The sequence below is a fragment of the Glossina fuscipes genome, unplaced genomic scaffold (assembly GCF_014805625.2).
Source record: "Glossina fuscipes isolate IAEA_lab_2018 unplaced genomic scaffold, Yale_Gfus_2 2, whole genome shotgun sequence".
NCBI lineage: Eukaryota > Metazoa > Arthropoda > Insecta > Diptera > Glossinidae > Glossina > Glossina fuscipes.
In genome coordinates, this window is record NW_023998416.1 from 32,118,241 (window position 1) to 32,131,813 (window position 13,573).

General features: G+C 34.8%; 1 protein-coding gene across 1 annotated transcript; it reads left to right on the forward strand.

The window, feature by feature from the left end:
* The first annotated feature begins 2,156 nt into the window (after window positions 1-2,156).
* Window positions 2,157-5,112, forward strand: LOC119633595 (galactosylgalactosylxylosylprotein 3-beta-glucuronosyltransferase I-like). The gene is made up of 3 exons (XM_038027211.1): window positions 2,157-2,181; window positions 3,878-4,016; window positions 4,079-5,112. The coding sequence occupies exons 1-3, from the start codon at window positions 2,157-2,159 to the stop codon at window positions 4,788-4,790; spliced, it is 876 nt and encodes a 291-aa protein (XP_037883139.1). The 3' UTR covers window positions 4,791-5,112.
* Window positions 5,113-13,573: the final 8,461 nt, after the last annotated feature.

Here is a 13,573-nt window from a genome sequence, read left to right on the forward strand (position 1 = left end):
TTTATTACATACATATATTAAATGAAAACTTCATCTAGTATTTCAGGCAATAATTTTATATTTATTTGGCGAATATTAAGATCGTTTTAACTTTGAGCGCGTAATTATAAGGTTTTTTCATTTAAATTCTGTTCTCTTACATAAAAAAAGTATATATATACATAATACTTAATACATTTTGATTCTTTATTTAAATTTTAAACGATAAATAATGCAAATAAATTTTATTAAAATAGATTAAAATAAAAAATAAAAAAAAAATCTTTAAAATTGTTTTATTCTTTTCCTGAGTTGTTTACGAGAATAGGACTGGACTGCATTTTAAAGGTATTGCCTGCCGCCTTTTAAGGAAATTTTCGCTCCCCATAAATCTAAGCAAAAATTGTAATCGTTTAGAATAAGGTTGGCCCGCTTGATTTCCCGAAACAAAATTTCAACATTAGATGTCGTCATCCTGTTCGACCCCATACGCAGGCGAGCTTTATCCAGTTTCGCTTACTGTATAAAGAATAAAGTTGCTTTCGTCAGTATTAGCTTTGCATATGAAGTCATTGGATAAGTTTGTGCACGTTTCAACGTTCAACTTAGACTTTAAGAAGCGAAAAATTAAAGAATAACACATCATTCAATAAGTCCGCAGGATTACATAAAGATGTAGATTGGCCGTTGGTATGACTTTTTGATAGTAGCAACATAGCATTTTATGACATTCCGATCATTCATTTTTCAATAATGCTCGACATGAAATTCAGGCTTTTCCATTTTCCAGTTTAATCTACAAATGCATGGTTGATATGTCATGAAGTTTCATAACTTAATCTGTTGTAATCTTCATTGCATTCTATTAACGTCTCTTAATTATGTAATGGCTTGTTGATGCCACTTTTGAAGAAGAGCTTGCATATAAAAAATGTTTATCAAATGGCTTTGCACAGATTCCTCGAAATACCGAATTCTGTCACTCGAACTATTCTGTTCAAAACTGAAGCAAGGGATATTCGAAAGGTGCAATGTTTGGACGATATAGTTGATGCTCGAGAATTTTCTTTTGCAACTTGTAAAATTTCGCTTATATTTTTTCAACGATGCGTAGTCGAGCATTGTCGTGCTATAATATTATGCGCTTGCGGTTAAGCAAAATCGTGTATTATTCCCGAATAGTTTCATCGAGTTTCGCGAGTTACTCACAGCACATGTATACCGTGTTTGTTATTCGCTACATGCGAATAGCTTGAGGTTAATAATTCTCCTAGAATCCCACCACACTTGAAGCAGCATTTTAATGGAATACAGGCCAGCTTTTGTAACAGATGTCTCAACTTCATCCCTCTTTTCAAATCCGCTTAAGCTTTGTTATACAGCCTGTCGCCAGTCGATCCATAAAAAAAGGTATTTATGTTAACATGCGTGGAGAGTGTTGTTATGTTTAGCATGCATGCATTTTTCAGTTAGAAGATGGGACGTCCACCATTTATCAGGCTTGGAAATACACTCATCCCGTTTTAAATTGGCCCGTTCGAGTTATCAATTTTTACTTATTATTCTTGAATTTGCTTTCATTGAGCTAGGAAATGAACTCAATGAATGCACTTGCATCGTGGATCATGCAAAATATTTTTTCGATATTACAATTTTCACATGCGATACAATGCCATGCAGCAAGCTGTACGTTGGACTGCAAAAAAACACATACAATCAAATACCAATTTAACATTTAAGTGCGTGACGCATATTACAAATGTTTGCCGTCATTATGTTTTTAGGGCTTTACTCAGGCAATCAATGTCAGTGTTAGAGGACTAACCAAGTTGGAGTAGAAATCTTTCAAATCACTTTTTAATTATTCAAGACCACCTTCATCTACAAAGCCATAATTCGAACTGTACGCTTTCGTTTATAAAACTAACTGACGCACCTGTCAACAGATAGCGCTACTAGAGTGGGTTATACTTAATCGGTCCTATTAAAAACGGACTTACAAGCCTAGTTGCTCGTTAAAGTCAAGCTTTTTTTGTTTCTGCGAACACTCATTCAGGCGATGTCCCCTATACGTGTGGGCGCAATGGTGGCCAGGAAGGATTGTAGGAAGTAGATTGAAAGAGGATATACCATTGCGATGGGACAGGTCGACAAGTAATGGTAGTGGGCCGTGCAGTATGGGGGCACCGCTGGGACATATGGGTGAGAACGCTGAGAAAGCCACAAGGTCTTGTTGAAGGACTTGATTGGTAGACAAATTCCTATTATCCCTTTAGAACACTTGTCTTTCACTTATCCTTAGCATTATTACGCAAAATTTAATAGATTCCACTTCTGCGAAGATGCTAGTAATAAACCAAAAATTCAACTAAAAGAGAAAAAATTGACGAAGACTCTACAAGAGATACTAAAGTGAAATAGCTAAGGGTATTTGAAAGGGAATCTTATGAATTCTTTAAACGAAATAATAAAACATGTTTATGAGGAGCGAAGAGTGAAGCTAGAGGAACTTCATATATGGGCACGTTCTCTGCGAAAAAAATAGGAGGAATATCTGCGGTTTACATCTAATTACTAGAATACTGCACAAGCGTCGGCAAATTTTTTTATTAACTGCCTTTACAATCTTTAATTTGTTCGCCTTTGTTTTCTTATTAAATGTCTGATATTTAAACATATTTTAATTATTTTATGACATATAAGTACATATTTACGTATTTGGATTTGGGTTTTCTCAAGAAAAGTTACTTTGATGTTTTATTGCATGGCGATCGTTCGTTCATACAAAAATCTCTTCATTTGAAGTTATATTCCAATAAAAATAAAAAAAAATCATAAACAATTGTTATATCTTGAGTGTGACAATATTTGAAAGGTTTCACTGATGATGTATATGCTCACGTTTCTAAGTAAACTTAACTTGTGATAAAATATTTTTGAAAATAAATTTGCTTTGAAGGCGGCGCTGAAATTGTTGTCAAAGGAAATGGGAAGATCCGTTATGTCTCAAAATATGAATAAATATTTCTCAACTTTATTTGTAAATTACATTTAATTCTCTTTTTGCACGACTTAAAAAGAAAAAGAAATCCCTTTTTACACGAGTTACACGATTTTTTTTTTTTGATTGTTCTAAGATTATGTTCATTCTCGCTCCTCATGCATGGTAACTTCGAGTTGTATTTTTCACAATTCAGTTAAATTATCCCGATTGTAAGCGGGTATGACTGAGATTCCGCTAATAATGCAAAGAGTGAAGGCGTAACGTATTTTGCACACAGTTTAGTTTGGCTTTTCAAGGTATAACTTATTTTCTATGATATGTTTAATGAATTAAAATCTGTATGCATCAAATAAATTTTAAGTGAATTTTGTAATATTGTTTAACGCACTTTACAGTTGCTGGGAATATTAAAGCCGCCTGTGAAATGGCATGTAAGTTGTTTTTGTATTGTGTTTTGTATTGTACCGTCAGTGGTGACGAAAATTAGCTTCATTTTGGAAAGAGAAGATGAACAGGCATAGTTCTATCCAGACGAACGAAATGGCGATAATACTATGATGGCTTGAAAATACCAAGTTTCCCTTCGACATGAAGTTCGAATAATCCATCAGAAAGATAAGAAAATCACATAATTGGCCATAAATAATACTTTAAAGAAGGTATTTTTTATAATTCACTTGAAATAGGGGCATTCCTGTTTTATAAACAAAACATTATAGGGACTTATTTTTACGTCTAGTGTGACAGCTTAATATTGTGACTTGACTTCCTTTACGACGTATGTGGCTATATGATGAAGGAAACATTTTTTTTTTGTGAAGATGTCAGAAAAGTTTTCAAATATTCGCCATTTTTTATTTTTATGCATAGCCTTCATCTTGGTGTTATATGCAGTTTACCAATATGGTGTAACCAGATGCGTAGATCAGACGGAGCAGAGCATATATACAGAAAACGAATATGAAAATCTACCCACAATTTATGCTATAACCCCGACCTATGCCCGACCAGAACAGAAAGCCGAACTAACTAGGTGAGCTTCGAAAAATCAACCGAGAAATTAAAAATATAGTTTCAATTTCCGATTACTCCAAGGTTGTCCCATGTATTTATGTTGGTGCCTAATCTATATTGGATTATAGTGGAAGATTCTGATGAAAAAACGCATCTTGTAGAAAATTTGTTGGCGAGGGCCGGTTTAACACTTCGTTCCATTCAGCTACAAGTAAAAACACCGGCTGCTTATGTACCACCTAGAGCGGAACCTTATAGGGTTCAACCTCGTGGAGTGAAGCAACGTAATACAGGTTTAAGCTGGTTACGGAGTTATACAGATCCTGAAGAGCACGGTATAGTTTACTTTATGGATGACGAGAATACTTATAGCGTGGATTTATTCAGTGAAATGAGTAAAACTCAACCAGGACGTGTTTCAGTGTGGCCCGTAGGATTAGTAGGCACTTTAATGGTCGAGAGACCGATTTTAAACGATCAAAAAACGGAAATTATCGGTTTCAATACTGTTTCGCGTCCCGAGCGACCATTCCCAATTGATATGGCTGCCTTTGCTATCAGCAAAAATCTACTATTTCAACATCCCGAAGTGAGGTTTTCTTACAATGCGCACCTTGGGTATCAAGAAACTGAGTTTTTAATGAATTTAACTACACTACGCGAATTACAGCCGTTAGCTACTGAAAGCGAAGATGTCTTAGTGTGGCATACGCGGACGCAGAAGACAAAACTGACGGGAGAGGACGGTTTGAGAAAAAACGGCAGGCGCTCCGATGAAGGCTTGGAAGTCTAAACGCATGGTTGAAAAATTACATTGGAAGCGACTTGGACTTTTTTCCTTATTTTTATACACTATTTCTCTTTTTTTGCCCTTCTTTGAATATAAAATTTATAGTAAGCACATTCCTTGTCGACAATTAACGAGCTGAAGAGGTTGTTGGTGAGAAAAGCTTTCCTCGTTGGATGAACTAGAATATTAGTCACATAAGAAATTTACGGACTCTTGGGCGTTGCCCATTCACAGACCCATCTCAAAAGTGAAGAAGTATTTTCGTTGCCCATGGATACCTATTGCCACAAGAATATGTTGCAAATCCGCCAAATGTTGCGGGTTGTCGGAACGCTATTTAGGCAAAATATTTTTTTTTTATATTTTATTTACTGCGTTTATGATATTGTTATTGTAAATAAATTTCGGGCAAACCTTTTCGGGACACTAGTCATAAATTAGTTAAGAACAGAGTTTCCGAGTTGCTTTTCTAGAGAGTTTTGTTGTCGACGAGTTTCGCTCAGATGCATTTCATTACATCTCATTAAGTATACATGCCAACCAAATTCATATATCCTGCATCGTAAGTGGTGAAGGGTACAAGAATAGTTCTATGCCTAAGTGAAACACATCTAAAAGTGTTTTTTGTAGAGGTACAGTAGTTAAAGCACTATATTGTCATTTCCCTTATAATTTCTGATTAAAGTGGGGCCAGAGGTTTTTAACGTTACGTTTAAAAACAGCGTAAAGCGCAGGCACTAAGAATGAATTTTGAATGGTTGGAATAATACATGAGTCCTTTCCCCGCACATATTCTTCTTCTTCTTATTATTATTATAAATTTTTGGCAGAGAATAAATTCTGACTAGGCACTACCATCTAAGGCTTTCGCCTTTTATTAAAAACTCTACTGCCGTTGAGGTTTGAACCCACGACCATTGAGTTGCTAGTCGAGACTCTTGCCTACTCGGCCACTAATGGGGACTCAATTTCGTTTTTTTCTGATTTGTTCTGCAAAGAATCATTAGAAACGATTATTTATATAATATTTGCGCAAAACATATATTAATTGAAGCTCAAATATAAATTTCCCAAAGTCATCTAAAAAGTCAAGGAATAAGTCGAGAATGGTCGATGGTCGATGGACAGCTAAGAAACTATTCTACTATTATTGCGCATTGAATCGTCTTGAAAATGTTATAAGTTTCATATTCCTTGTTAATGATCTTTAAACGTGATATTCATATTTCTGACACCTCACCTAGGAAGAGTACAAGGAAAGGAAATTTCTTATCTTCTATTCTTCTATTGTTTTTACCTTTAATATGACAGCAAAAAGATATATGCGCACTAATCAATGTTTGCATATTTGCTATAAACTGTGTATGCCACCTAATCCGGTAGCAATTCAGCTTTGTTTAACGTTTGGTAAAGTTTCACATCAGATTAACAGTCCGACCATTCATCGAAGAGTTCCCTATCGTATTGATGTATCGATTTGTTATAAATGTTGATAGCTTTAGTTAACTCTTTACGATTGATGTCAAATGTTATTCGTACTGTTTTCGCTGTTTTCTTAAGTAAGTCATAAATTAAACGTTTTGATATCTATTTAATAAGAAATACAAATTATTTTTATTTATTTCATCTTTTTAAGTACTCAACTCATAACAAGAGTCTCAATTATAATTCATTCAGTTTTTTTATAACGTTTTTAATTCAATTTAAACAAAAGAATTCGGTTTGCAGTGCACAAAATTCAATTAAACACATATGTAGGGGAGGGATGCGGATATATTCGCTTTGTCGAGTCGTGTACAGCACCCAGAAGTAGCCTCCCGAGAGCCTACAACGTATTCCGGAATAGCATTAAATTCCGAATCGTTTTAAACGTGTTCGCTTAACGATCTGTATGTCCGTCTGTTTATCTTGGTCACAAAATCAAACTATCAACCTTAAACTTGTCAAAAAAATCGGGTGTTGTCCTAGAGAGGTTCGCATTGAAAATGGTTAAAAGCAATCAAAGGACACACCCACAGTATAATAAAAGTTGACAACACTTTTGTTTTCGAAAGCAAAATAATGGCCTTGTTTGCTCATCGTTAGTATATAGCAAAGAAAATTTTCGCGTTTATTATATGCGTGATACGGTAGTATCTGAATGAAAATGAAAAAAAATAGGTCTCTATCAATCCCACTTGAATGTATGGGGTATCAGTCTCCTGTGGATTCTTTTTAGAATTCTCGAAAGCAGCGAGACTAAGATGGAAAGTTAAGAGTGTCAGGGTGCAACCGCAAGCATTAAAAATTAATTTAAAAACACACTGGGAAAAATATTGCGAGATTCACCAAGTAATGAAATTTATTAACTGTCGATCTAATAATTTTCAAAAATATTTATTACGTGCGTGTAATTATGATAAAGGATCAAAATCCTTTTCATTTATCAATAATTGTCAAAGAAAGCTTCCTTACGCAGTTGGCTTTCAAAATACATCAGAAGAATACGGAAGAAATACTTACTATTATTATAAGAAACAAATTCTGGGATTAAGACTGCGATGGGTACTAGTATCTGAGACTATCGGCTCAACAAGTAGTTGGTAATTCTAATATATAAGAAGCCTAGAATATAAACTTAGATATTAAGATACAGAAATTCATTGCCAGGCGCTTAAAAGTGTATAACTTCTCGTGCCCTAGTTGTTCGAGCGGTTGCTCTTGCAAGCTAAGCTTGCAAACTTTACTTTACGAGTGCGTTTTGCTGGTGGCATTGGGATACCCTTACTGCCAGTTTTTCGGAAGCGCATGCTTTTCTCTTTCAAAATTTACATAGCCTGTCGACTCATCGTCTATTTGCACGTTACTATCAGCGAACCTCTCGACGTTTCCTACCATAGAAGCAGAAGCTAAAGGGCAAATTCTCTTATCTGCGACGTTGCTGTTAAAACTGTTTTGTCTTTTTTGTTCTTCAATGCTTCAAGCAGGAAAATGTTTATCCTGCCACGAATTAACGCGATTCGTCTCACGGGAAGCATAGCTTTTTTTTTATTTTTCCATTACTATTATATTTAATTATCGTCATAACGGAAATGGGAGTGGTAGACATTTATAACTAAAATCGGCAATTACTTAATTGCCAACCCAATAACCAACATACTTTCTACGCGTTATAAGCTTTGGTTAACCCAATCGAGGCACATTGGTATGTCATTGTAAATATTTTCACATCTAAGATCTTAGGGTATTTCCTTGGATTGGATATTTACTCATAAATACATATTCCAAGTATAAGGTGTGTCGTCGCACTATTGTCTGTCAAACGGTAGGTAACAAAGTAACAACAATTAATCTATAATTACCGGTTCTCCCTGACTGTGGTTAAACAAACGTAGCGAATATAGTACAGCTACTTGATAATTTGAAAACATGAAGTAGGCAAAGCCGGGCAAGCAAATGTGCCCAGGAATGGCTTTAGCTATAAAAATTTAAATAAAACGAAATGTTTTGAGCTATAAAAACTCGGCATAGAATGTTGTTTTATATTTGCTTTTAGGCATTGTAGTGCTTTTTTTTTGTATTTTTTTTTTTTTTGCTTCTCGTGTTCACTTAAGTGTAAAATATGACATGAACTGAGAAATGCGGTTTAAAGAAAAAAAAAAAAAAATAAATGAAAATAAACATAAAATGGTGTTATGCTGCCGACAAACATTGTGTGAGCAGCGACGTTAACTCCAATACCCGGTATAAAATTATATAAATTTAACGGTTTATGAGAAGTCAACCATAATGTTTTTTTTTTATTTTTTATTACATTTATTTTTAACTGTAATAACTTCATTAAGTGAAATGATTTTTTTTTAATAAAAGAAGAATTAAAAAACAAAAAAAACTTTGCATTTTTCTTGCTTGCTATTTAAATAACATGTAAACGTTTATAGAATTGTGATTATCTTCTGTGTTCTGTTTTTTTCTTTCATTTTTGGAGAGAAAAAAATCTTAAAAATGTTTTTTTTTTTTCGATTTTTCCATTTCTGTTAAGTTTGCTGATATGCCGCCAAAATTGATCGATTGTCATAAGTAATTAATTGCTGCTTGAGTGAATTTTAGGCCGTATTTTTCTAAAGTTGTGCGTATGCATATAAGCAGAAACGAGAGGACAAAATAAGAAAAAAGGAAAAGAAAAAGAAAAACCCAAAACCATATTGGAAGACATTGACGTAATCTGTTCGATTATCTGTTTATATGATGTCGCCAAGTTTTTATGTGCAAATGCGTATGTGTGTATGTTTGTATGCGCATATATATATATATATATATATATATATATACATATATATGCTTGTATGTCAAAATTAATCAGTCACGTTGATATTTTTGGTATGTGCTACCTCGCCCTATCCATAGCGATGACGCGATGGTACAAAAAACAATATCGAAGAGATATATGGCGAACATTCCTAAAGATCATTGAAAGTTTCATCCAGAATTAAAGACGAGTTGTTAAGTATGCGCAGCAAACAAGATTTCTTACATACACATGAACGCACAAAACAAAAGAAAACAAAAAAAAAAGAAAAAACGAAAAGGAAAAGGAAAAAGAAACATGCGTATAAAGTCTTTATATTCACTTGAATGTCTCGTGTGTAGCTGCGAGTATCTGTATGTAACACATATAGGGCGATTGTAAGCTGCATGCTATATATTGCATGCGGTATGCTGTGTATACGAATTTGTGTGTGAGATACAAAGAATTTGTCAACAACCATATGATTTTGTCGTCGTTTTATTTATTTATTTATCTTCTCTTTTATTTTTTATTTTTAATTTTTTTTGTTTTTTTTATATATACATAGATAAGTGTGTGTGTCCAGTACGTTTTATTTGGGATACAAACGAAATTCATTTATAAATCGATCTCAGTTAAATAAGTGAATATAAGAATTTCAGAGATATCATCGATATCGGATACACTAAAGATGGGTGGCCTTGCTGCCAATAAGATATGACAACTGTGATATCAAACAGCCAATGAGTTTTTGAAATGTTAATCAAAATATATATATGAACGTCGGGACATCGGACAAGCAAGCCTACTTAATGCAAATATATATATATATACATATAATAATAATAATAATAATAAAAATAAAAATAAAAATAATAAAAATATTGTGACGATTGTTCTCTTGAAATGCAATTCACACCTCTTTACTATCGTAAGCTGCAAATTGCAGAGAACCTAGTAGGCATACATATACATACAGGACAAGGTCTTAATGAAATATTAAGAGCGTAAGGTTGCTATTGTGTAAAGACAAAGAGTTACTGTTGACATTATCTGGACATTTCAATCCTTACCGTCAGTCACAGTCGCAATGATGCATGTTCACACGCTGCTAGATTGCAACATCTATATGCATAGCTATACGCATACACACAAACACAAACACAAACATAAAATGTATTTGCAATGATGACAGATCACAGATCGAAGTCTTGACATTTTAATCGCATTTGTTAAAAACCCAGTGAACAAACCCGCAAATGGTCGCAAGTCACTGCCTTGCTTTAGTCGGTGTGTAATGTGACTAGAGTAAGCTGCCGCCTGATGGCTGAAAATGTTTTCAGAATATATATATAAATGTCATTAAAGCTTACACAATACACACACACGTACATACAATTGGAGTGGTCAAGCTGATTGCCTTAGGATTGTTGAATTACGGCGACATTGCCAACGGATCGCGGACGACGAGGATTGCTTCCTCCTTTTTTATTCTGCATTGCGTTTTGGTTTTAGTATCGCAATTTCTAGTCATTTTAGACACAATTGAAGCATAAGTTATCGTTGTTTCTTATGTGACTGTCAGGCTCGGTCAGGTTAGCTGGCTTTTGCAGGCTGCTTGTGAAACGACATGCAGCGACATCACATCATCTTGGGCTCTGTGCTACGTGTTTATGCTAATATGCTTGTATTACTATGTACGGCTTTACCGGGGGGTTCCTCATGTTGCTGTTACTTATTTACTTATTTTTCGGTACTTCTTCTGTCATATACATAACTAGCAATTTTGACACACGTGACATTTCGCTTCACCGTCCGGCATCACTCAGTAACAACAGCAGCATCAGCATCAGCAGCAACGGTATTAAAAGATGATAACTCACTTAAAACATGAAAACTCTATGAAGGTTTTTCTTTTCTTTATCTTTGCATATAAAAATGTGTGAATTTTGGTTTAATTTAATTTTTTTTTTTTTCTCTACATATGTCACACAATCGCACTCTCTTTCTCTTTTGTACATCTAGACGGCGTAAACTCTGAGGTATTGTGACATTGTGCAACGCGATGAGAGGATTTCAAGCGACTTAATTTAAGAGATCGTGATAAGACTTAGAAGCCGCTTGATTTATTTTCATACATTGTCTTCATGTGTGCACATGTGTGAGTGTGTGTGTGTGTGTGTGTTAATGTGTATTTGGTAAATATTGCGTCAACCATTCAGTAATGTTAGTTCGAATTAACCTTACACTGTTAAAAATGCTCTAGCGGGGTTAATAAAGTAAGCGGTTGATGACATTTCAAGACAAGCTTCACCTTTAAACTTCGACTTGTCTTCGATATAACCGAAAATTGCAGCCCTCAAAATACATGTGCAACCGTGTGTTGCAGACTAGGGGTTTTTATCACAAGCTACATTAGAATTACTTCACTTTCAATGTCTGTACGATGTATTCCAATCGGAGTCGTTGAAAGAAAATATTCTCCTCGTTTGTCCCTTTGCTATTAAAATATTTCAAGCCTATCCTTTTTTTAAGAGGCGCAGTTGGATTTTTTACTATTTCCTAAATAATCGAACTATCTCTATAAATATGGCGAAGATTGCAAACTCTTTCCAATACCATGTTACGCCATATCGCGGTTTTTCCCTAACGCTCCGGCTTAGTTGGATCAGTTCTTCTCGGTAACGTTGCATATAAACCATTCCCTACAAATCAGCCAGACTAGACTGCCCTAGAGTGAGCCCGTGGATGACAATTGCGGTAATTGTAATAGCGTACTGACCTCGCTGTTACAGCGTGCCTCACATCGGTCTTACGCTTGGACCGTGGGTTTCCTAGCTGAAAGATTATATAGGGTCAGGCTAACTTTCCAAGTCCTGATTGGCGATGCAGCGTGTTTCCTAGCCCTCTCAATTCTTGGACTAAATTCTAAAAATTTTTAAATTTTTCTTTCTGATATAAGCCGATCGTCATTAGTAATTAATTGCTACTTGAACGAATTTTAAACCGCAAGTCCTTTAAGTTGTACGAGAGACTTTTTAGCTGTCGGCAGACCGACTTTATATAGCGAGAAAGATGGGATAACGTCAGCTCTTTCAAGTAAATTAATTCATGGCTGCTTTTCCTTTCCCAATCTATGGCTCAAACATAGTTCATCTCCCTTTTGTCCCACTTAAATGCACAATTGTTTTTTTTTTTTATCCCTTTCAGATTATTGAGAAGCTTAAGATATATGCTTTAGTTACAGAGGTTCAACATCGTAATTCGGTCATGATTTTTTACAATTTATGTTAATGCATTTCCTTAACGCAACTCGTTGCTTTTTTTTGAACTGAACAGAAAAAGTGATGGTATCTTCAGACAGCCTTTTGGTGGAATTTACTACGACAAATTCAGACCTGCCAAACTGCTAAGACTGCATATGTCCTATCTATTATTGTTCACAATACATTCACAAAATCGGCCATGATGAGGATTCGGTATATTGTTACTCTTCGTATACAGAACAAACAGCGGAATGTGCTCTGTTAGAATAATCAAGATTTAATTAGCAGCAAGACAGAGATAATGAATGAAAAATTTATTACAGAACAAATTACTGCAAATTACTGCTGCATAATTTGATCCTAAGCAGGGTATGAACGTTTCCTATTTAAAACTGCGTTAAAATACGTGTGCAGCCATTGTAACTGAATCTGGAAGAGATGAGTGTCATTGCTGTGAAGAATGAAGATAACAAGATGAATGATTTGAGTTCGTCGTTACATGTCGGAACAGAAGTTCCGAGAGAAATATCATCAGATGACTGCTTGGATCTAATGCGACCTAAATTCGGTGTTGAACTTATGCTTTCACTGACTATCTCTGTTGACATATACTGTACACTCTGCAATTTATAGATAATACTTTGGTGCAAGAAAATCGCAATAACACTCGCGCCACATAGCATTAGTTGCGCTTTACTTAGAAAATCTATTCAAGTTAATGCAGTAAATGTTATTATCTCCAAAGAGTTATATCTAAGTGGGAGGATTTTAACAATAATTTTCATTTTTCTGTATTCTTTTACTTAGTGTATGCAGTAAAATTGCATATGCTTAAAAGAAGAAGACTGAAGAGCGTGCGATTTTCAGATGCAATCTTTGTCGCATTTTTGGTGAATTAAGTTCAGAATGACCCCTTTTATCCAGCATTGTCATCAGTGCTACGTAAATAATTGCCGCTAAAAACAAGGCATTTTAACACCTCACATCAACAAGTCCAAAACTAACTTAATAAACACACACATTCACACAAATTTTAACTGGTCGACCGAATCAACAGCAAACAGACAAACGTTCACGTATAATTTACGAGCATTTCTAGAACGGTTGTGAGAGTGTTTAAGGCTATCACAGTATCTCGAAAGCACTCCTCACACACGACGCCGAATATGTTCTGTTACGCGAAAAATAAAATAAAAGAAAAACTCGAACAGTGAATGAAATACTTTTAAGAAGATTAGACTTTACAATAAACA